General features: G+C 43.5%; 1 protein-coding gene across 1 annotated transcript in view; it reads left to right on the top strand.

Moving 5' to 3' along the window:
- The window catches only part of LOC138480803 (vascular endothelial growth factor receptor kdr-like), a 1,018,894-nt gene extending 995,922 nt beyond the window's left edge, over window positions 1-22,972 (top strand). The window contains exons 30-31 of the mRNA XM_069612549.1: window positions 21,761-21,840; window positions 22,180-22,972. Coding sequence (XP_069468650.1) covers window positions 21,761-21,827 — 67 coding nt within the window. The 3' untranslated portion in view covers window positions 21,828-21,840; window positions 22,180-22,972. The remainder of the gene's footprint in view (window positions 1-21,760; window positions 21,841-22,179) is intronic.
- The last annotated feature ends 742 nt before the right edge of the window (window positions 22,973-23,714 follow it).

The raw sequence follows: 23,714 nt of genomic DNA on the forward strand, positions 1-23,714 counted from the left end.
GCTGCAGGACAATCTTTTTCTATATTCATCTGTTTATACCAACCACATGTGTAGCATCTGCCTTGCATCATGTTCGTGGTTTCTCTATCTTTCCTGGCACGCATACCAAAATCAGTTTTGTCCATTTTTCTTACAATACTAATTAATGCTTCCTCATCCTTATGATGTTCCCCATCATGCATATCTTGCACAGACTTCACTTCACAACTCTCTGACTTGTTCAGTATTTCCCTCATGCATTTCTCTCCCAGTTCCATTGATTTCGCTACTTCAACGGCTTGTTCCAGCGTCAGGTCCTTCACCTGCCATAAACGTTGCTGAATGCGGGGATCTGCCACATGTAAAATGAATTGGTCCCTTAAATATTAATCTGCCACCCCAGTAAAATTGAACGACGATATGAGACCTCTCAATGCAGCTATATAAGTGTCAACACTTTCCCCTTTACTTTGTTTCCTTGAGAAAAATCTGTATCCCTCCAAAACAATGTTGGTTTTATTTCAAAAATGTTTCGTTAATTTTGTCATTGCTGTCTCATATTTCCTAATACTGCTGGCGGAGTCTCCAGAACCCTCCTCTGTATCCACTAAATCAGGCAATGTCCTAAAAATCCTCAAAGCTTCTGCACCCACACAATTCAACAACGTGGCTTCCTTCAAGTCATCATTGTATTTAGCCCCTCCAATTGCTCTTAGGTACACCTGAAAACTGTCCTGCCACTGTTCCCAAGTGCATATTGGATTACCAGGATGTGCCGAAAATTGTACTGGGGCTGCAATGTTCTGCATGTTGCACTTGTATAAACTTCCCATGGAAAGAGTTCTTTGTCAATTTGAGGTGATTATTCTTACTCACTTTCTCATAGCATCGCTCACTGTGGCATCATTACACACATGTACTCATTGTATTGGGGCTATAATGTTCTGCATGTTGCACTTATGCAATCTTTCTATGGAAGAAGTTCTTTGTCAATTTGATGTGTTTATGTTTACACACTTCCTCATAGCATCGCCCACTGTGACAATATTATCCGACATGTACTCATTCTATGAGTCAATTTAAACAAAACCCTTTTTTGTGGGAAATTGGCTGACAAACGTCTTTATCCTGTCAGTGACAAAACATTGTGATATGGCTTTTAATGTTTGTTCGCTGCCTCATTACACCCGCACTCAACATTTTATTTCGTTTGTGTAACGTTTATGTGGTCCGAATGGCAACCTGGGTTTGCAGTCCCAAAATGGCGGCACGTACCAGACATTTCTTTAGGTACTTTAGTAGCTCGCACACTGTTTGTAAAATGCTGCGCCACATAAATGTCTGACTACAAAGGTATTTTCACCCTTTTTTTCTTTCCTTTTCCCACTGCCGCACTTACAGTATAGTTTTGACTTCTTTTATCTTATCCAACGTGATGCTTGAGATTCTGCAGTCGGCCCCTGTTCACTCGCGGTTGGGTTCGTTGATATAGACACCCTCGGTCACAGCCAGGGACTTCCTTGTAAAGGCGAACAGCTCCTTGTCGCCAATTGGTGATAAATAATACCTTCACTGCTTCAGTAGTTTATGAATATATATTCTAGTTTATTGTAACAAGGAAGTCCCCAGGAGGGCAGACTTCTCACCGCCACCTACGCTTAGTGTATGATTCTGGAATGAGCATTCCAGAATCATACACTGATGCATATACATCATAACATCAACCTTAAAACTGCACTTGATAGTGTCCCAAGGTGTAGGCTGTGGGATAGTCTTCTGAATCTCGGCATCCACCCATCATTACTAAGGGCCATCCAAATTCTTTATACTGGGAATGAGGTAGTAATCAGGTGGGGTATCAATGGTAGTACTACCAAAGCTGTGGGACTTGAGATGGGGGTTTGCCAAGGGTACGTTTCCGCACCAAAGTTATTTTATGTTTTTATAAATGGAGTCATAGAGAAAATGACAGGCTTCGCATCAGACGCCCCCGTATTGGCTAGGGACATGCTCCCCCATTTTCACACACAACGCTGTCCTTCTTTCCCTCGCACTCACAGGGCTCAGGTCACAACGTAATGCTTTTATAGAGTTCTGTGAGTCGAATGGGCGAACTAACTATTAACGTGCAAAAACAAAGTCATTTGGTTTTAGGGGCACACGGCTGAAGAAAAAACCTGAGTTGAATGAAGGGCCCGTTGAGCAGGTTGAATCGTACGATTATCTAGGCCTTAGGGTCAAAGATTACTATAGATGGGACGAGCAAGTTGCCAGCTGGGTACTAACACTGGCAAGATACAAAGATACAGTGGGGCCCTAGCAAGATTAACAAGGCAACCTGGCAATGTGGCAGTCAGGGTCTCTTTAGAAACGTATAAGTTCCAGGGTAAGATGGCGGCCCTTTATGGAGTCAAACTATGGGGAGTTATCAATTGCACCAATCTCTCAGCTATTGAGAACAAATATCTGAAGATCCTTCTTGGATTACCTATAAATGCACCCAACCTTCCAGTTTATCTGGAAACTAATTTACAAAGAATGGAATCAATATGCAAGGCCAAGTCAGTATACTAATGGTCAAGGATCTGGAGGACTACTGGAAGGTTGGTCACGTATAGGGAGGCCAACCTAGGTATGTTAAGCACAGGAGGGTGGTAGGTTATTACCTTGGCTTGCCCATATAAAGAAGGAGCTTCGTGAAATTAGGTTGACAAATTATTAGACCAGGCCCAATAGATGCAAATTCCAAACTGCTTATAAAAAAATGCCTGTATGACAAAAATGGAATCTAAGGTCCTAAACAAACTAGGCTAATCCACCCAGTTAATCAGGTATTGGGGCTTGAAACAAGCTTTTGGCTATGAAGCTTACTTGGACATTGTATGTCCCAAGCCAATGAGATCACTGTACATTAAGTTAATCTTGGGCATCTTTCCTGTGGCATATTTCCTTAATAAGTGGGAAAGCATTGTCTCTGCAGCATGTCCCTTTTGTGCAGAGCAAATTGAAAGTACTATTCACTTTGCATTGATTTGTCTGCAATACCTAGATTTAAGTAAAAGATATTTGAAACTCCTTTTCAGGGCCAGATCCATCAGAACTACTGCCCAGGCAGTGACGGGATGTAGCGTCTAAAAAAATAGCCTGGTAGTACATTCTACAGGCAATTATCTCGTGAGGGCTAGGAAAAGGAGGTCAGCTAAATTACCATAATACGCGGAAGGAAGGCACTCCCATAATGCAATAGAATCTAAGGAGTGCATTTTAGAACCAGCGCAGTGCACAAGATGGCGAACGGCCTAGGCAATAGCATTTTATAACTGTTTGATTGTACCCTGTAGGATTCGAATTGCACTTTGTGAATGTCATGAATTCATTGATTTGCCTTGCATATGGTTGAGAGCCAGCATTTAGCCAACAGATCAGATCTGGTCTAATGTTCATACAATTTTTTAATTGGAGACTTTCAATGTACTATTTAAATGCTTTTGGAACGTTTATTGTATGTATTGTGTACTTTGAATCAGTTCTGCACTGGAGACATGTTACTGTCAATGAATGTGCTACACATTTTATTTCTTTTTATTTTATTGGACATTTGTATGGCGCCTATACACAGGTGTTTCCAGGCGCCACAAGACAAAATCGGCTGGGTGTGGGATGTGAACAAAAGTACAACAAAGAAACGGTTACATTGGCCTTGTGACAAACCTACAGTGCAAGTGCATGACAAGGTGATAAGTGCAGGGGTGTGGGAGGTAGAAGTGCAAGAGTGGGGTACCCGCATGGGTGGGAGTGCTGCATGGGCCAAGGCAGCAAGTGCCAGGGGAAAGATGGGGGAGGGGAGGAAAAGAGAAGTGGACAGGGAGTACCAGTTGGCATAGTCCAGGAATGGGAGCCCGAGGACAAGTGCTGGCAAAGAGTTTTGGGGGGACTCATGGGAAGTGGGGGTGGTCTGGCCCCTGTGTGACTCTGAAGGGGCAAGACCCCAGTCACAGCAGCAGATGGAGATTTTAGCATGAGAGGGGGAGACGGAAGGAAGAGAACAGTCATGCGAAATGTCCAGAACTTAAGAAGATCCGGCTCAAGTCTGAGGAGGGGAGGGAGGCTGTTCCAGAGGAAGGCACCAGACGAGGAAAGGGATCTACCTCACACTGTCTGCTTGGAGAAACGTTTGACCTGCAGAGAGTTGGAGCCAGAAGACTGAAGTACTCTGGCCGGGAAGTATTTTGGGAGAGAAAGCTCGATGTAGAGCGGTCCCAGGCCCCAGAAGGCGTTGTGGATGATGGAAAGTGTCTTGAATTTGATCCTTGTCGTCACCTGGAGCCAGTGTAGAGATTTTAGAGCTGGAGAGATGCGATCCCTGGGCTTGAGGCCAAGGATACATCTCACAGTCCCATTCTGGATTAGTTGAAGTGGGCAAAGGGAGGAAAGAGGGAGGTTGAGGACAAAGCTATTACAGTAATCAAGCCTAGAGAGAACCAGGCCTCTGGATACATTGAGATTCTGGGGGAAGGTGAGGAAAGGTAGAATGCCCCTGACAAGATGAAGCTGAAAATTGGACATCTTGGCAAGGTCTGTGATGTGTGGAGACAAAGAGAGAGAGAGGGGTCAAAGATGATCCCAGGGTTTATTACCTCACAAGTGGGTGAGGGGAGAGTACTCAAGGAGTCTGGCCAGGGGGTAGGGGAGAAATGGAGAGCAAGTGTCCTAAGGAGAAGGATCTCTGTCTTACTGTCATTAAGGCAGAGATCATTGGCAGAGCACCATGCCTGAATAGCAGTCAGGTGTGAGGGAGGAAGATGAGAAGGAGAAGGTGGAGGTGGGGGAAGGCAGCCTGAAAGAGAGTTTGTGTTGTCTGTCTAACACTGGAAATGAGGGGAGAAAGTGAAGATCAGGTGGGCCAGTTAGATGTTGGGAGGGTCTGTTAGAGAGGAAGGAGGTCAGCCACGCCAGTGCCCTATCTGTGATGCCCAGGGTATCATTGAGACGGTTTATAAGGATAGAGTGGTTGACTGTGTCAAAAGTGGAAGACAGATCAAGGAGGATCAGAACAGATGGAGTGTTAGAGTCCATGTTAGAGAGTAGGTCTTCACAGGTGTTCAGGAGAGCAGTTTCCATGCCTCTGTATGCCCTGAAACTGGACTGGTCGTCAAGTAGACAGCCAGTCATTTTGGTGTTGAGGGTCGATTGAGGGATGACCAGCTTCTCCATGAGTTTGCCAAAAAACAGGGTGATAGAGATAGGGCGATAGTTAGCCGGGTAACAAGGGTCAGCAGACAGCTTTTTCAGAAGAGGTTGCACAAGAGAGTGCTTAAGGAGTTGAGGGAAAGAGCGTGTAGCAAGGAGTGGTTGCAGAGGTCAGCCAAGGCTGGGGTGAGGGTGGCAACGTTGTCCTTGATGGTTCTGGAGGAGCATGGGAGCCCTGTTTAGAGGAGACTTTAATAGAGCAGATAACTCTAGAGATCTCATCTGGTGCAATGGCAGAGAGAGAGGAGAGTATGGGGGAGAGAGCACTTAAAAGAGGTGGGAGAAGATAGGAATGGCAGAGGGGGGCACAGATGACAGAGAAGACAGGATCTCAAGAGTGTTGAAGGAAAAGTGGGTGGCCAGTGCTGAGCAGAGTGTTAAAACTATGAATATACTTCTGAATATGCCCAAGTACGGAATCTGCAGAATCCACCAACCTGTTCAAACGATAGCAGTGAGCAGCATGAAGTAGTTAAGAATCCCCCTGGGAGCCTTACCACCTCCTCAGACACGGTGATAGGCAAAACTTCCAGGGAAACCCTCTGGGGTAAAAAACCACGATCGATGTGGAAGAGACTTGGCACAGTGTGTGGTAGCTTCAGAGTCTCCGGTTCAGGGATCTGGGAAGTTGTATCTGATCCAATGGCGGTGGTACGAAGCATACAATCTGTCAAAAAACTCCTCTCATAGGTCTATAGTGAGAGAGAAAGAGATGTTACTTCTAGATATAACTTCAGAGTAATGAATAGTGAACCCCGGGACACAACCCTCCTGTTATGGATAAAGGATAACTGTATTTAGTGCAATGGTGGTTCTGAAGCCTTTCTGTTAGGGAAAGGAGAGAAGAGAATAAGTACCCTCTAATTTGAAAGGTTTAAGATAGAAGGAGAGAACCTACTTTGTAAGTGCTGAAGTGGAAGGCAGACAGGAGTTCCGCGTGGAAAGGTTTCATGTCCGAACAGGACCCGATCGTCTGAAGTAGGGCAAAGGCTCTGCGGGAAATATCAGAGTTAGTAAATGAGTAGAGGAAGGATAAGATTGGGTGATTAATCGGGTAAGATTCTCTTACTGAAGTCCTCAAAAGATAAGTCCTTGCAAGGGAAGGCGTTGGAAACAGTACGGGATCCAGAAGTTGAGACGTTTCTGTGGAAAATGAATATCGATAGCCTTTTAGCGGAAGAGAGTTTGGGAACTGCGAAGAAACGGTTCCAAATTTCAAGGGAGAGATAGAAGGAAAGCTTGAACTAAAACAAGTAAGACTCCTAGGAACGGAAAACTTACAGAGTGTCTTGCTGGAGAGTAGCGACGCATCGGATCGCGGAACTGCTGTCACTAGATGAAGTCATGTGATCATCTGCCGGCATCCACGCCGAACGTAGGCCTCCACAGTCTACTGGTGAAGCGAAGCAGGCATACACAGTGGCCATCTTAGGAGGATTCAGGAATAGAGCGCGGCATGCTCTGCTGCGAAGCTAAAGAGACCAACAGCGGTAATGGGACTTAACACAGAGGGCTTGAGAGGGAGGAGGAGAAGAGGAGACTGCAGTAGGGTTGGCAAGTTCCTTGCAGATTTTAAAGAGTTCAGACGTGTTATTGGTGGCTCTAGAGATGCAGGCATGGACAGGAGCTCTCTTCTTGGAACAGATAGAGCGAATGCATTGTCTTTGGAGTAGGCAGCAGGCTGGTTTGACGGAGGATGAGCTAGATGACTGCCACTTCCGCTCTGTCTCTTTCCACTTTAGTTACAAAGCGGCTAAATCAGAGTCATACCAAGAGTTGAATTTGGAGGATTCATACAGATCTTCATGACAGGGGCCGGGGTGTCCAGGATTTTAGAGAAAGAGAGATGGGTGTTAGAAAGAACAGATTCAGAAGGAGAGTCCAAAGAAGGGGGAGCTGGGGGATGAAGGAGGAAGCAAAAGCAGAGACTGACACACACTTCAGTGCTGGGTGAGGAGTCTGGGGACAGGAGAGATCAAGAAGGGAAGAGAGGAGAGCATGGTCAGACCAGGACAGAGGGATAGTGACAGGGTTGGAGAGAGGGATATCTGTTCAGATGACAGCATCCAAGGAGATCCCGGCAGAGTGGGTTGGGCCAGAGGGAAGGATAGTGAGGGAGAGAGTGTTGCAGAGGTCACGGAAGAGAACAGTGGCCACATCAGGGGTGTCAAGATGGATGTTGAAGTCCCCAAGGAAGATAAGTTTGGGGGAGGAGGCAAGAAGAGAGGAGTAGAGGTCGACCCATTCTGAGAGGAAAAGGGGGGTAGGTCCGGGGGGTCTGTAGATGGTAGTGAGAGTAACAGAGACAGTAGGAGACAGCCGGCAGACTAGGTGTTCAAAGGATGAGTAGGCTTGAGTGGGGATGATGGATGCAGGAAACCACTCAGGGAAGATCAGAGCCACTCCACCGTCAGACCGCAGGTTCTGGATTTGTACAGGATCTTGCAGGCCTCAGGAAGAATAGTGTCAAAAGCAGTGTTCAGAGCTGGCCTTAAACCATTGAACTGAAGGAGTTGCCTCAGCCATTTAAGACAAGGTAGCAATTAAAAATGAGTAGAATGAGGATGCAGAAGTTACTCAAACATCAATAATCAAAATGACTCAGGTAGTTGGGGAAAAAGGTTAACTGTTTTAATATCAATTATCTAAAGCAGGGAGTTACAACGGACATCATCTGACGCCGCACAACAATCACTCAATTTACTTTAGAAAATACAAACATTATATACTAAAAACTCATCACGGATGATGTGACCCTACGTATTTACTACTATCATCCTATGTGGCAAACTACTAAAACCTAGTGGCAAATGTGATAGGCTTAAGGGGAACATCTACATATACTTTCTATGGGATACAGGGATGTGATTGGATCTCTAAGGTCAGGTGGGCAATTAAGCCCTACCCCTAAACAAGTCACTAAAAACGTCACTAAATACACAACGTCCCATTGGATCTAAACTATAGGGCTCTTAATCATGTGGTCCCCTACAATTGGTTGGCACTCTTGCATTCGTCATTACTTGTCCACCTACGTTAGCAGCACGCAGCTAGACTTCCAGGTGCTGGTGAGCTGGTCATAATGATAGCTTCCCACCAATTTAGCATATCATCCATCATCACCTCAGTGGTCTGCTGTCAATCAAGGCTTTGAACTTGGCCTTGGAAATGTTCCTTGCTCTGGAGAATACCGGGGAGTGAAGGCATGCTCTGCCCTCATGCGTAAGTGTGACCGTCATGTTCGTCCAAGTTCATCCTTCCATGTGACTGGAGACCACAAATTCGAGCTCTGGTGCATTTAAAATACTATTTTTTTTAAAGACCTCTGACATCTTCTTTGTTTTGTCTGTGCCATCTGAACAGGAGTTTTGTCCTTTCACACGATTTGTAACTACTTTCTGCTCATCCACGTCTGATAAGACCTCAGCTTCTTGGTATCCATCCAAACTCGCCTTTCGGAGATCTACTTCTGTAATTCAATTGCTTTTTCAACTGTGACACACTGGAAAATAGGTCTTCCATCTTTAAGTCTAGCTCTAGTGAAGAGAAAGTGTCAAGTATCGCCCACACTCCAGTTGCCCCCTCGTAGTGTCCGGTACTTTCACACCAAAATATGGGATGTATGATGAACAGATACACCAGCAGGGAGCAGCACATGGTCTCTGCCCAGTACCTATCAGAATAACAGCACCTATTGAAGTACCGACACCTAAGAAAACATGAACAGTAAGGTATCCATTGAGAAAGCCATATCTACAGTGAAGACAGAATGACGGTTGTCAGAAGGGAATACCCGAAGAAGCCAAGAAGATAATGAAGGAAGGTGAATGGTGACGTCATGTGAAATTGGACAGACACACATATAGAAGATATGATGACCTGAGAATACTGACAAAAGACGAGAGACTATGGATAAATGACATTTTGAGCCCGCGATGAAGAAGCTGATACCAAAATGAAGAAACTCATGCCATATATGATGACGCTATTCAGTCTGCTTAAATGTGTACGGATACAAATAACCGCAAGCAGCAAAGAAATTGTGAAGCTTGATTATGCTTAGTAGTAAATAGACTGCAGCAAGCGCCAACATGTACAACTATATACCTCAAAAGTACTTTATATAAATAAGCAGAATTGAACAAAAGGTTGCTAAAGGCCTCAAAAGGAGTGTGTTGCATAAAGAAAATCGAGACTCAAGACAGAACGAAACCCAACTCAGGATGATCATGCCAAGAAGCTGAGATCTTATCTGGCTGGAAAAGGCTGACATTGGATATAATTAAGGAGAAAAGAACAGAAGATCCTGTTGAGAAAGATCAAGATAAGCCACAGATGGCAGAGGACTGGTAGAAACTGGTAGAAACAAATCAAATATACAAAAAGAAACAGAGAAAAGCCGATTTCACAGTGTCCAGTCACGTGATAAGGTGAGAAGAGTAAGACTTTCACACCTACGCATGGATCTCCGCCATGCCCATACTCCTTAAAAGTTCTCAAGACCACAGAGCCGACTCAGGGTCAAAATACAAAGCAGTAATTGACACATGGCTACTGAAGTGATGATTGAGGGTAGCATAATTGGTGGGGAGCTGAGGTGAAGGCGGGCTCCTCTGCACCTGGATGTTCTTTCTGCGTGCTGCTACACATAGATGGAAAAGTATGAGTGGGGTTCATGCCAACCCATTCATAGTGGACCATATAATCTAGGGTCCCATAGTGAGTAGATCCAATGGGACGTTGTACTTTTAGGATGGTCATAGTGGCCGTTTTGAAGAGAGGGCTTAGTTGCCCCACCTGACATTGATTATCCAGTCCCCTATCCCCATTACCACATACAGACGTTTGTTAAAGGTACTGTCCTAAAACCAATCACGTTGCATGTTAGGTTGTGCCACGTAGAATGATGTCAGCAATGACAAATTATTGCTATAAATACTGTGTTTTTTCTAAAAGTGGAGAATGCGAGAAGATCGAGCGGTTGCAGATGTCTGTTGTACTCCCCGTTTCATGAACTTGTCATTAAATGGATTACCTTTGCCAAACTATTGAGTTGTCATAGTTATTTGATGCATGAGTATGAATCTGCATCTCCATCTATCTCGAGGGTACTGCTACTCATCTAAAGGGCTGTTTGAGAGATCACCCAATTCACTGCTATAACACGTTGTGGAAAACATCCATCCTTTACTTGATTCCTATATATGTATATGTTGGAGCATGCCGCAATCTATTCACTACGTAGCCAGCCTTTAGAATACTTTGTCTGCTTGAGTTTCGTTGCATATGTACACGTGTAAAATGACTTGCTATCTTCATCATTTCTATAGCATACGTTTCTTCATATTGAGCCCAATATGTCACTTATCTTTGATACTTTCCTGATGCCTTATAGAATGTTTTCATTCTCTTGTCTCTGCATCTGTTCAATGTTTGTCAGCTCAGCTTCGTGTGTGTTGTCACCAATCTGCTCTTTCATTCATTGTTCCTGCTTCTTCCAGGATTTCATTCAAATGGCCATCATACTGTCTTGTTTGCAGGTATGGCTTTCTTAATGGGAACCTCACCTCCAAGATTCTCCTTGGTATTCACATTTTCACTGGGACTGCACGTGTCTCCTATTCTGGTTCCCAACATATAGGCAATGTGGGCAAGATGGTTGTGGTGGGGGTACTTGGCTCCTCCTCTACACTATGTCTCAGTGAGGGCAAGGACGTCAAGGTCAAGGTCTTCAAGGAGGTGACAGATGTCAGAGGAGTTTTTGATAGCAGAGCAAGAATTGAGGATAGCTAAGTGAAGCTGGGTGCCCCCTTTAAAAGATTTGCGATAGGAGGTACAGGGGTGGGGTGACACCACTGGGGAGGAGGGGGGAGGAGGGAATGAGGTGTGGAAGGAGAGGGTGGGAAGTTGAAGAGAGAAGGAAAATGCCTGTCAAGAAGGAGGAGGTTTGGCTTAGTGCTTTGGGCCATGACAGTGCTATTATGATAGACATTAATGGTGCATTTGGCAGATGTGACGTGAGCAAAGAGCAATTCCCATCTGGTGCCACCAGTAATGGGAGAGGAGGAGAAAGTAGACAGAGACCATATGGGGGGGTCAAAAGGTTAGAGGAGGAGACAGCAAAAAGAATGTCTGTAATAGTCTGTTTGGAGGAAGCACTGACGTAGGTTTCTGCGATGAGCAGACCAGGGTTGGATCTCGGGAGTGCCTTTTTTAGTTTATTCCTTCCAGACTTAGGAGGATAGGAGATGGAGACGCTGCTAGAAAAGATTGGACAGACGGAGAGCACCATGGGGGAGACAGAAATGGGGGGTCAGAGGATAGTAGGGGAGAGGGTCAGAGGCACTATGCAGAAATATAATGTCACCACTGGAAATGACCAGAGTTTCAGAGCAATTAACAAGTTCGTAAAACGCACCTAAATTCGAAATTAGCTGAAAGCACTCAAAATCAGTACAACAAAGAGTGCACAGTTGGAAGTACTCCTAATTCGAAATTAGCAGAAATCACTCAAACGCAGTACCAAAACAATGGGTGCACAGTTGGAAAGTGCTCCTAATTTCGAAATTTGCAAAAAGCACTCAAGAGCAGTACAAAGCAAAGGGTGCACAGTTGGAAAGTACTCCTAATTCAAAATTAGCAGAAATCACCCAAAAGCAGTAAAAAATAATGGGTGCACATTTGGAAAGTACTGCCAGATTCGAAATTAGCAGAAAGCACTCAAGACTAGTACAAAAACAATTGGTGCACAGTTGGAAAGTACTCCTAATTCAAAATTAGCAGAAATCACTCAAAAGCAGTACAAAAGCAATGGGTGCACAGTTGGAAAGTGCTCCTAAATTCAAAATTAGCAAAAAGCACTCAACAGCAGTATAAAACAAAGGGTGGACAGTTGGAAAGTACTCCTAAATTCGAAATTAGCAGAAAGTTAGTTATAAGTTATTGATTTTCGTTTACTTTTGAAGCAGGAAGTTTAGAGCGTAGCAGAGGAGCAATCATTGTGAGGCACATCACGATGAGTAGAACTGTTGGTGCTGAGACTAGGGGCTACAGATAGGCAGGTAGGGAAAGGAACAGGCAGCAGTTATTGTGTACAATACATAGGTTGAACAAGAACGTGACCTATTGACAGACATTTTACTTTTAGTTTATGAATTTACGTGCACATGCTAGCAGTTTTTAGCAGTTTATAGATAATGTATATTTTTTATCTCGTTATTAGAATATATGTTATTTCTTGTATGTGCATTTCTGAAACTGTCACTGTATGAAATGAATTGGTGTTTTTATTGTGTTGATTAATTGCTTTTATGGCATTGCCTGCTGAAACAAACCCAATTGAATTGAATTGACTATTTTGGGGAATCTCTTGATTTACATTTTAAGATGCAACTGGGAGAACCGGTCAGAAAGTCATCATCCTGTCAGGAAACTCTCAATTCAGAGGGCCCCTTTGGAATCCATCAACTAGCGCTGGCTGGTCATCCCTCTATTAGCTGTTCTGACTTCCTTCTCTCAATGGATAGGTCTCATGAACTCGAAGGTGATCTGCTAAGAGTCAGTTCTCTTGCTCTGCAATGGCTTCTAATACTACCCCGGGTTTGTTAGAGAGGAGTGAATTATTTTCCACATGACCAAAAATGTGGGAGGGAGCTTATTCTTTCTGAAGAGAGGCTAATATTGTTTGTGTGCTCTACTTTCTGATTCATCTAAGCAACCTTGACGAAATATATAATTTTTTTTGTTTCTGCATTCCGATGCAAACATTTTGATATGTTATATGATGGAATTGTCACATTTTTTCGCCATTTTTAAGCCATTCGCGAAATGACAAAATATCATTCAGTATTACGATTCTGATAGAGCTTATTTTTATTTACAACATATCAAAAGCTGAGATCCACCTGTCCTAGTCTAATTCATATTTGTTGTTGAGAGGTGATGAAGAGGTCACAGAGCGTCTTTGAAAATGAAGTCTTGTCATTATTGATGGGTGCCTGAAATAGATGTGTGTAGCTTCTCTGCTTTGAAGCTTGTCTTGTATACAATGAAAGAGAATTTTAAAGTAGTCTTAAAAGGTGTCTGACCATAACATGTACATATTTTGTATCCCGATCCAACTGGAAGGGAGGCCCAGAACTATTCAAGTATCTGATTCTAAATATCTGGGCTAAGCAATGTAAAGACGACACAAAGTGTTTCCAATTATGTTTCTCTGCAGTTTTGAATTATAATGTTAATCACCAGGTTCCGGCATGCCATTTCAAATCTCTAATGCAAGAACTCCAAGTACCTGCATATGTGGGAAATGCATTGAACAGTACCATTGAGCCTAGTATTATCATTGATTATGCTACTTTAGGTAAATGAGATTTGCAGTCCTAGAAAATGCACATAGTTTTTTTTTATGTCATAGAATTCTAATTTTTGTTTTCTTGTGCTAGATGTTTTAAGCTTGGGAAATCATACATGGCAGAGATTTGCTTTGCTGAGAAGGTTTGTGTACTGAGCAATAAACTTTCAAGATGGGCATTAATCGAAATACATTTCTGCTTAACGCCGTTGTTAACCCTTAACGCCTATTCTGATTTTAACGGCTGCTTTTCTGCTAGACTTTCTACGGGTTTCAAATGGTTGAAAGAAAATGGGCCTCATTACGACCCAGGCGTTAAGGGTTAACGCCGTTGTTAACCCTTAACGCCTATTCTGATTTTAACGGCTGCTTTTAGCAGCCGTTAAAATCCATGGCGCTAACCTTCCATGATGCTAATTACGCCACCGTAGTTTACGGTGGCGTAATTAGCGCCTTCCCCACTCCCATTATGCCCTATGGGGCAAAAATGGGAATGGGGAAGGGAAAATGGGAAATGGGGATTTACCGCCCCACTCACCTTGGAATGGGGCGGTAAATCCGCCATCCACAATGTAGTTTACACCATGGTGGTAAAGTTGGCGCAAATAGCGCCTGGGTTGTAATGACCCCCAATGTGTCACTGTGTATTGGTATTATAAAGTCTGCCTTTTAAATAAATTACTTCAACTGTTTATTTTCCAACATCTGTCAGCGCACCGCAATCAGGCAGATGTCCCTTTCGAACATGACAACAAGCAAAAGGCACAAATGCCTAATACGTGCAAAGTGGGTACATCATGTTACACCTTCTCCTGCCCGGAAGACCTTCGTCAATTTATTCATTTTAGGCCAAATGTTGTTCTAGGATATATACCTTTTGCGAAGGAATGTGCATAGGGTTAGGGATGGGCTGTAAGTATGCTAAAGTAGTGCTCTGTCCTCCATTCAGATCAGTGATGAGGGGTCTGCGTAATACAGGTACTGGCAATTCCCAGATAAAGGATATGGCACATGTTGCAAAGAGTGAACTTGGACTTACACTGACTTCAAATTTAGGGTATATCACTACCCAAAGGTGAACTGCAAAGTGTTCTGCATACCCCCACAAACAACGGAAATAAGATACCTGAAGGAACTTTATGACAAGAGATGCCTTTATATTCCTGCAACTGCCATCACTACCATATAATGCTTCAACCACCAATTTGATATGCTATAACACATAATTAAACAAAACATGTTTTAATGAGATATATGAGGTTGGGATTTAAATGATTAGTTGTGTTTACATTTGTATGGATTATCTTAAAACTTTTTAACAAATAAGTTGCTTCAATTTAATGTTCATTAATCGCACATCTGTCATCGATAAGACCTTGCAGAGTTGTTGGCTGTTTGTAATGTTGGTTACTGTAAAACTCTGCATTTTTCATGCAGGCAGGAAGTGGGGAGTTGTAGTTTGTTGTTATTAGGGGATTGTGAGTAGTGGTTCCATTGTTGGCTTGTTAGATTTGGCAATCCCTTAGTCCATAGTGTGCAAGCAACATGCTTGTGTGGTTTTAATATTTCACTGAGCACGCCTGTGATGGTTGATCTTTGTGAATTTTGCACAGGCATAGTGAGTGCATCTGAAGGTTCAGTTTGAATCTGAGAATCTGGATCTTGATAGGAGCCATGGGAGTGTCCTCTTGGTTTCAGGGTCTATGGAGTAAATACAGCTTCCTGATTGTCTGCAATCATCGTATGGAATGTTTGAGATGGTGCTAAACAGTTGTAAAATGCAGTGGACAAGTAGAGTGTGTTGTTTCTTGTGTGCCATATAGTTTGGTTGATGTGATTAGTACCACTACATCCGATCTCTTGGGCACTGTAATGTGTATGTTGCTGTTTGTTACATGATTCTGGTTTGTGCTCTGTTTTGCGTAGTTCTGTTGGAGAGTGAGACACTGGGATTCATTATAAGTTTGGCGTTCTAGAAATAAGGGTGCTGCTAGCAATGTACCAGCACCCTTTACGAACCAAAACACTACGAGTCATGCCGGCAGGGGCACAGTACTCCCAGCAGGCCTGACCTACCAGGTCCTTCAGGCCCTACTGGCAGTGTTTTCACTGAAGCTTCGGCACTGCTAACAACAGTGCCAGTGCTTCAGTGTCCCCATTCCTTTGGAGTACTATGGGAGTCCACGGTAATGAGGATTTACCGTTCTTCCGCCTGTCATGATGTCCCAGTAGCACCGGGATATCAGGCAGCAGAAACAGTGTTGCAGGGTCGGTAGCAGCCCTCTGCCTACCGGCAGGTCTTACCACTGACCCCATAATGGGGCCCATTGTCATCAATATTGCCATGGACCCGATAAGTTGTGTGCTTCATTTCCTGTGGTTGGTTGTGTTTCAACGTGTTTCTGGTTTCTGCATACATTTAGGGCCTCATTACGACCCAGGCGGAAAACCATGGTGCTAATAGCACCATGGTCCATGCCGGTAACTTACCGACTCCGCCATGGAGAAAGGGGGAATTACCACCCCATTACAAGGTTGGCGGGGCGGTAATTCCCTCTTCCTCCATGGCCCTTCCCCATTCCCATTTTTGCCCCATAGGGCTCAATGGGAATGGGGAAGGCGCTAAGTACGGTACCGCAAATTGCGGTACCTTACTTAGCACCAGGGTGCCTTTGCGGGTCCCTACTTTAACGGCTGGTATAGACCAGCCCTTAAGGTCGGGTCCCGCAAAGGGACCTCGTAATCTAGCGCTAATGGGTTAACGGCGCTGCAGCCTTTTACGGCGCCGTTAACCCATTAGCCCCAGGGTCATAATGAGGCCCTTAGTCCTGTTAACGGGGCCTTCATGTTGTGTTGGTTGATTTGGAGAGTGGTGTTAATGCAACTGGAGTGCACGGTTCTTCAGATTGTTCTGAGTTGAGAAGCGGCTTCTGTACTACATCTCCACTGTTTGGCTGTGCTTGAATGTGTGGCGCGTTCTGCATGTTTAGTGCTGTTGACATGTTAACATCCATATAGCATTTGGTGCTGTGCGTATTGTTGTGTCTGCTTAATGTTTGGTCGCATTCTGTGTCTGTGTAATGCTGATGAGGAGTGCCACTTGCTTATCATCACATCACAGACAAAGAAGAGCACACCTGTTTGCTTACATGCACTAAGGTTGTGCCTGCAGATGTTGAGCACAGAGGACAGGGGAAGTGCAGTCAACTTGAAAATACTTAAACAATGATTTGCATGGCGATATATATAATGCTTTCAAAGAGCAAGAAACAATGCATAATATGTTAGAACTGGATAATGATTATTGTTTAAAAGGATATTACATATTATGGGATCGATCAAGCTGATCGAGACAATGCTTTACATAATGAAACCATGAGCAGCATGAGATCTCTTCCAGGCAACAACCTCCTTGATCAGAGTCCTATAGGTGCCCTCAGGAGGTCTTGGCCATAAACTCATCCAGAAAAGTAGAGGTTTGATGGCAGTTTGCCAATGTAATCCCTTAACCACCAACTCACAAAGCAACAAAGAGGTATGAGTTGATGAAGGGGTATTTATCAATAATTTTAAAATGTAATTTTCCTTTCTAGCCAGTGGTTATGAGTCTTGGGAAGCTCCATTGTTCCCATCCATAGGTTTCTTCTGATACTGTCTTTGATTGGTAGACTTGAAGGGTAGCTCATATTTTGAGTATTGACCCTGTTTTTTTTATTAAATCACTTTATTTCATTAGTAACTTGGGTCGCTGTGTTTTGAGTTCAATTACTTTGTTGCACTCAGGTCCCATTGGCAGTAAAGCACATGCCGAAATAGCTATAGTAATTGACCTCATCAAGATGTTCTTCTCCCACTAAAAACATTTTCTCAAAATGTTTCCTAGCCTCTAACTTCATCACCTTGGCTTTGTCTGAGTTAATAATCAGAACCCAATGGAAAAACAAGAGGCACATCCAGCCACCAATTTTAAGAGAGTCACCTTAGTTGTTGCCCCAATATCAGTGTGGTCTACATAAAATAAGATAGGCTAGGGTATCTCATTAGTCAGAGGTATGTCTCATACACCAAGACATTCACCACACTACAATTCTGTCCTATGGAGGGAAAAGGATATGTTTGCCAAAGAATGTCTTCTTCATGCCATCCAGTAAGGGGAATGGGTAATAATTACTGAGGAAGTTTCCATCTCCCTTTTAGAGAGAGACAGAGAGACAGAGAGAGAGAGAGAGAGAGAGAGAGAGAGAGAGAGAAAGAAAAGGTCCCACAAGATCAGATCGCTCCACTCAAGATCACCAGGAATAGCCTTAGGACTAAGGGTCTTTTAGGGATTCCTAGTGTAAAGCTGCTCCCTGTATTTCAAGCAAAGAGAAGGACCGTACACGATCAGGATGGAACTCCTGATAATCACTTATAATGCTATACATATCCTATGTGATCTCAACATGTATTTTGGTGGTTTAAAAGTAAGAGGTATTTTAAATATCCTTATTTTTTGCTGTTACTACCATCCCTGTAATGGTATTTACTTCTTGTGCTCTGCTCTTAGTGACCACAGTCACAGAGTACCGAGCTCAAACAGTGTGGGAACAGAGAGGTATGATGGTCAGCAAAGTACAAAACTAAGCCCCAGTGGAGGACTGTGAAAAGAAGTACATTTACAGTACCTGTGAGCGTGTTTTGAATGTATCGAGCAACAGAGCGTGGCACTGGTTTGGTCCCTAACCATAGTGAGGGTGGACCCTTAATTACCTCGACCCAAGTGGGCCCACCACCTGAGGAACGAGTGCATTGTTTTTATGTAAAGCAAGTATATTGTACAGTTGTCTGGGAGCAGTTAGATGGTGTCGTGGAACCACAATAACCCAAGTCTCAAGGAACCATATATGTTGACATATTATATACATTTTTGCCACAGTTAAAACATTCCCAGATAGTTTATTACAATCCAGCCCCCACATGTGATTGGACAACACCTCTCCAAAGAAATCCCATCTTTCTCCAATTCCTACACTCTAATTGGTAGCTATTACCTTAACTACCATCTTCAGCACATATGTAAAACACAGTACTTTTAGGTTTTGTCCCTAGTAGATCATGACATCATCAGACAGTTAAACGTTTGTGTGCAAACATAATTCATTACTAGTAATAACTGCCCTGAGCCCTTTAACCTTAAATCTTAATTGCTCATGGTTTGCATAAATATTTCAGGTGACATGAAGAAGGCTGAGTAAACAGGTTTTCTTTGAACTAGCAATACCTAACTCATCCACCCCTGGTTCTCCGTCTCCATTGGAACATTGTAATCTAAACAACTGCGACTTTGTCACACAGGGCACATCTTGAGAATACAATTGAAACTCCTGGGTTTAAATCACTTTCGCCTCGAGCATTGTTTCACCCCACGCTTTACTGCTGATCAAAAACAAATAGCAAAACCCTCTGTCAAGCTCCCATGCATTCAAGAGATTACATCTGTTTTCTGTGATACTATCAGGCCATAAACCTGTGTCCTGATTGACGGCTGACCTTCCACTGGTTTACCTATATTTCTCTGTTAGCCACAAACCTGCAAAACCAGTACTTCCCAGCTAACTGAAATTCATCGCACAAACGGCTAGCTGCAAAGTCTGAATACATTCACAAAACTCCACTCCACAGATTTATATAAACTCCCTTGGTGAGTTCCTCGGTGTGCATGTCTAATAAATATTACTTCTCTTTTACTGGGGGTGTTCAGGACAGACTCCCTCTTCGCATGCGCATTAAACCCCCCCACCCATCTACCAGTTTCAAAGTACTTTAGAGCACCCTGTGTGTGAATCGTGTTCATGTTACATTTGGTGGTTTTAACATTTTATCTTTCTGCACACGTGAACATCTGACATGAATCAATTCTAAACAAAAAGTAAAGCTAAAAGTAACATATCCCATCCATAATTAACTACACTGGATACATATGAAATTGCAACATCGCACCCAGTTCGCCGCACACAAAGTCTTGAATATGGCGCACGCAACATGAACCCCTCATGGTCATGGGGACCCTTCCTGACACCATCTTCCATATTGATCATGCACAGTCTTTCGAGACATTGTCTATCATTTCACCACTAGGCATCTACTTGACATTCAATAGAGTGAGCACCCGCTCCTTCTCTACTGGCCCTGGACATAGGTGTACTGCGAGAGGGGCCAGAGTGTAACATAGCCATGGTTGAACGCTGATCTGATATACCCATGATAGATGGAGACCAGGGTATGGATCTGGTCAGAGCCTCATCAATTGGGTGAACACCTCATCAACTGAGTTACCCCTCAATCAACTGGATCCCAGGATGTATCTCCATATCTTGTCTAACGTCCCTCAAGCAAAGCTACAGAAACATCCTATGACTATCTTGTATGTGCAAACTTTGAACAGATCTGCCCTAGTGTTGTTTTGAATATTAAAATAATGTAAATCCTGTCACTCCATACAAAAAAGGTTGCCGTAGGACAGGGTTTAATGCCAGCTGCATGCTTATAGTTTCATAGAGGCCACAGTGAAAAGCAATGCTTCCACTGCCTCATATTAGACACAACACAGAACAGATACTCTAAGAATAGACAGACACTGTCTTCGCTCACCCCCTCAACCAACGAAAAAGAAGACTTCACTGTTTGTTCCTCACGTTCAGCTTTGCTCATCTGTGGGTGTGAGTTAATTTGCATATGAATGTCTTTGCAGTCTGGTCAAAGGACAGAGTGTGTTCCAAAGGACAGGCAATATTGCAATGTATCATCGTTCTTCGTTCACCCCATTATTGGACTACTCCCAACCATAGAAGTAAAGAAGTTTTACAATGTGCGCACCCTGCTACGCAAACTCTGCTTTAATTGGTCATTGTTTCAAAGACCACTCCTGCCCCTTAAACGCAAAAGGGTCCTGCTGGCCAAATAATCTTAAAAACCACTCAACAAACCTGCAAAGGTGGAATAGAAGAAGAAGTGTTCACTGCAGTATATGTTACTGTTCAGTGTATGCCACACACCAATCCTAATGCCAATTGTTACCAATGTCTGTCACCCACTGTATCTCTGACTCTTTTTCTCTCTGTTTCTCTCTCTCCCTCTCTCTCTGTTTCTCCCTCCCTCTCTTGTTCACGCTATTACTCTGGCCATTTCTTCTTTAACTTCACACTATGTTTTCTGATACATTATGTATGTGGAGATGTGCTTAAATATTCTGACTTGTTTCTTTCCTTCAACCAAAAAAGTGATGGGTGGAAGGTTTAGAATTAATCTGAACCACTGACAGTGCTCTGGGCAAACGTCCACACCACATTTTTTTAGCCTGTCTGTGCCATTTCAAAAGGGGTCCAGCCATATGCATGTAGCAGCCCAGCCCAAACGGCTAGGCCAGGTCGCCTCTGCACGGACACTCAAGCAACCCAAGACATGTTTCTTTCCTTAACAGAGCCCCCCAAGAGTTAGCGTTCACCTGTCTGCATAAACAGAATCTCGGCTGCACTATCATGTGGAGAGGCACTGCAAATGATACAGTACATTCTGCACTCATTAGGTTCTATTACTGCAGATTATGTAACTGTTTATTTCTCCCTCTACAACATGTCATACTCTTTCTCTCTCTCTCTCTCTCTCTCTCTCTCTCTGTCTCTCTCTCTCTCTCTCTCCCCCTCTCTATCTTTCTCTACCTCTCTCACCTTCTCAGTTCATGCCAGAACATTCTGCATGCATTATGTTCTACTACTGTAGTATTAACGACTAGGTGGGGTGCGGGCCTGGACAATAACAGCACACTAGCCTAAGCCATGGTGGACATAAGAGAAGCCTGCCCTCCAACCCAGCGCTTAACTCTATTAGTTCTAAGGGACTCCCTCCAGATTGATATTATATGTACTGTTTTTAAAGAGAATTGGGTGTGCACCAACAGTGCATGGCTAATTCCCTTTAAAAGAAAACAACATGTGCAAGTCCTTTTTCTATGTTGGTGGCAGCCATTGTGCAGGTCAAAGTGAGCAGCAAAGGATAGAGCAGAGGCCAAGAGTTAAGTTGTCTTAGAGAAGAGAAAGAGAGTGTGGGGGACTGCATCTGTTGGGAGGCGTGGGAGACACAGGCGAGCAGCATGTTTCTGGTCATGTGCCCAAATATTCTAATATAGTTTTTCCTTAACAGAGGCCACCAGGTATCAGAGTTCACCCACCTGCAGAAACAAGATATTGGCTGGACCATGCTTAATTGAGGCACTGCAAATGGTACAGTACATGCTGCGTTCATACTGTTCCATTACTGTAGAGTATGTCAATGACGTTTTTACTGTACCTCTCTCGCTTTCCCTGTATATTGTAGGTCTCTCTTTCTCTTACTTACTCATTCTCCCTCTCTAACTCTCGCTGTTTCTTCTGTCACTTAAGGTAATGCAATGTTTCCCTCCATACAGCCCAGGTGCAATATGTCATGTCACTGCACAGTGTTAACCTCACACTGTATTTCTATGTATCACCTTTTTGTCTGAGACTTCATGCAATGGGTCCTGCTGTGGTATATGGTGATGTGTCCAAATAATCTAACATGTGTAGCATTCTCATCAACAGGTGATTCCCAAGAAACTCTTCAGTTCGCAAAGGATTTGAACGTGCACTTGCTCAAAATGCTGAGTGGACTAAAGCTGCTACTCTGCCACCACCACTCCCAACATACAGCACCATGTATACAACAGATGCTCTCCAAGCTGGAGGTTCACATGAAGCTTCTGCAAAATCTTGTGTGCAAAGTGCACTGCTTCAGTGACAATTTCGAGAGTCTGGTGGAGAGAAATTGGGGGGAGCCTGATCCCTCCTCGGAAATGAAATTTGTACTGGAGAGTCAAGAGTGTCCGGTTGGTTCCCAACACTTGTGCTCCTGTCTACTAATCACCTGATAAGCAAAATAGACCAGATACCTATGCGCTGTGTATTACTTGAATAAAGACAAAAGGATAAAGGTTAATCCTGTGTAAATCTAGTTTATAGGCAAACTCAAGGATGGATTAATATTCTCCACGATATACGATCCAGAAAACCGGGGATCGTGCAACTTCCTTGTGAAATTCAAAATTAGGATTACATCTCCGATAAAAAGTCTAGATACAGGTAGCAGTTCAGAAGCTCCGGTTGCTGGAAGGTCTTCATCTGTGTTCTGAGACCGACCCCCACCCCTGGCGTTTGAGATGATCTGAAATGACAGAGATGCTAGCGATTATACATGTCAAATGAGCACATAACTCATTTCCTAACAATTCTGCAGTCTTCTGGGCATCACTTCTACTCCTCGATGGAGGAGCCAAAGGCGTTCTCATTCACCTCCCTATCAGTAACTCGTGGGGTGTGAGATGGTGGTCCGCCCAGTCTGATTCCTTAATGCAGGGATCCCCAACCTTTTGTACACAATGAGCAAAATTTGGATATCAAATGGAATGGTGAGCAACATCCATTCTTCGACAGAGCATATCGGCACTCACTTGGTGTATAAGTGATTGCAACATAAATTAGAAATGTAATAAAATGTAAGACTGCCAATAGAACATTTTAATTTGTACTACTTGACAGTTATGTAGAACACTTGCCATTCTAGTGAAGTAAATCTGCAAGGCCTTTCTATCTATCTATCTATCTATCTATCTATCTATCTATCTATCTATCTATCTATTTGTTTTTATATGGCACTATATCGCCCGCCGGGCTCAGAGTGCTCACAAAGGCAGACCACATAGTACACAGAAAAGCTACAACTCGGATCTAATATCCTAGGCAAACGACAGAGTAAACTGTTCGTTCTCTAAGCTGCTCCTTCATTGAACAATCGGGTCTTAAGTTGTTTCTTAAACACAGTGAGAGACCCACTGTTCTTGAGCGCAAGCAGCAGGGAATTCCAGACCATTGGTGCCCAGAAAGTAAAGTTAGTGCCACCTACTCTTTTAAGGGTTTGACGTGGTTGATACAAATCATGATTATTATTAGAACTGAGGTCTCTTCTAATGGGTGTTTTCTCTATCTTACTGGCAAGATAATTCAGTGCAGTGCCAACTAGGCATTTCTAGACTGTAACTGCACCTTTAAATTTGGTCCTCTGTTCGACCGGGAGCCAATGT

Source organism: Ambystoma mexicanum, chromosome 5p (assembly GCF_040938575.1).
Source record: "Ambystoma mexicanum isolate Mex_15411 chromosome 5p, UKY_AmexF1_1, whole genome shotgun sequence".
In the NCBI taxonomy this organism is placed as follows: Eukaryota; Metazoa; Chordata; class Amphibia; order Caudata; family Ambystomatidae; genus Ambystoma; species Ambystoma mexicanum.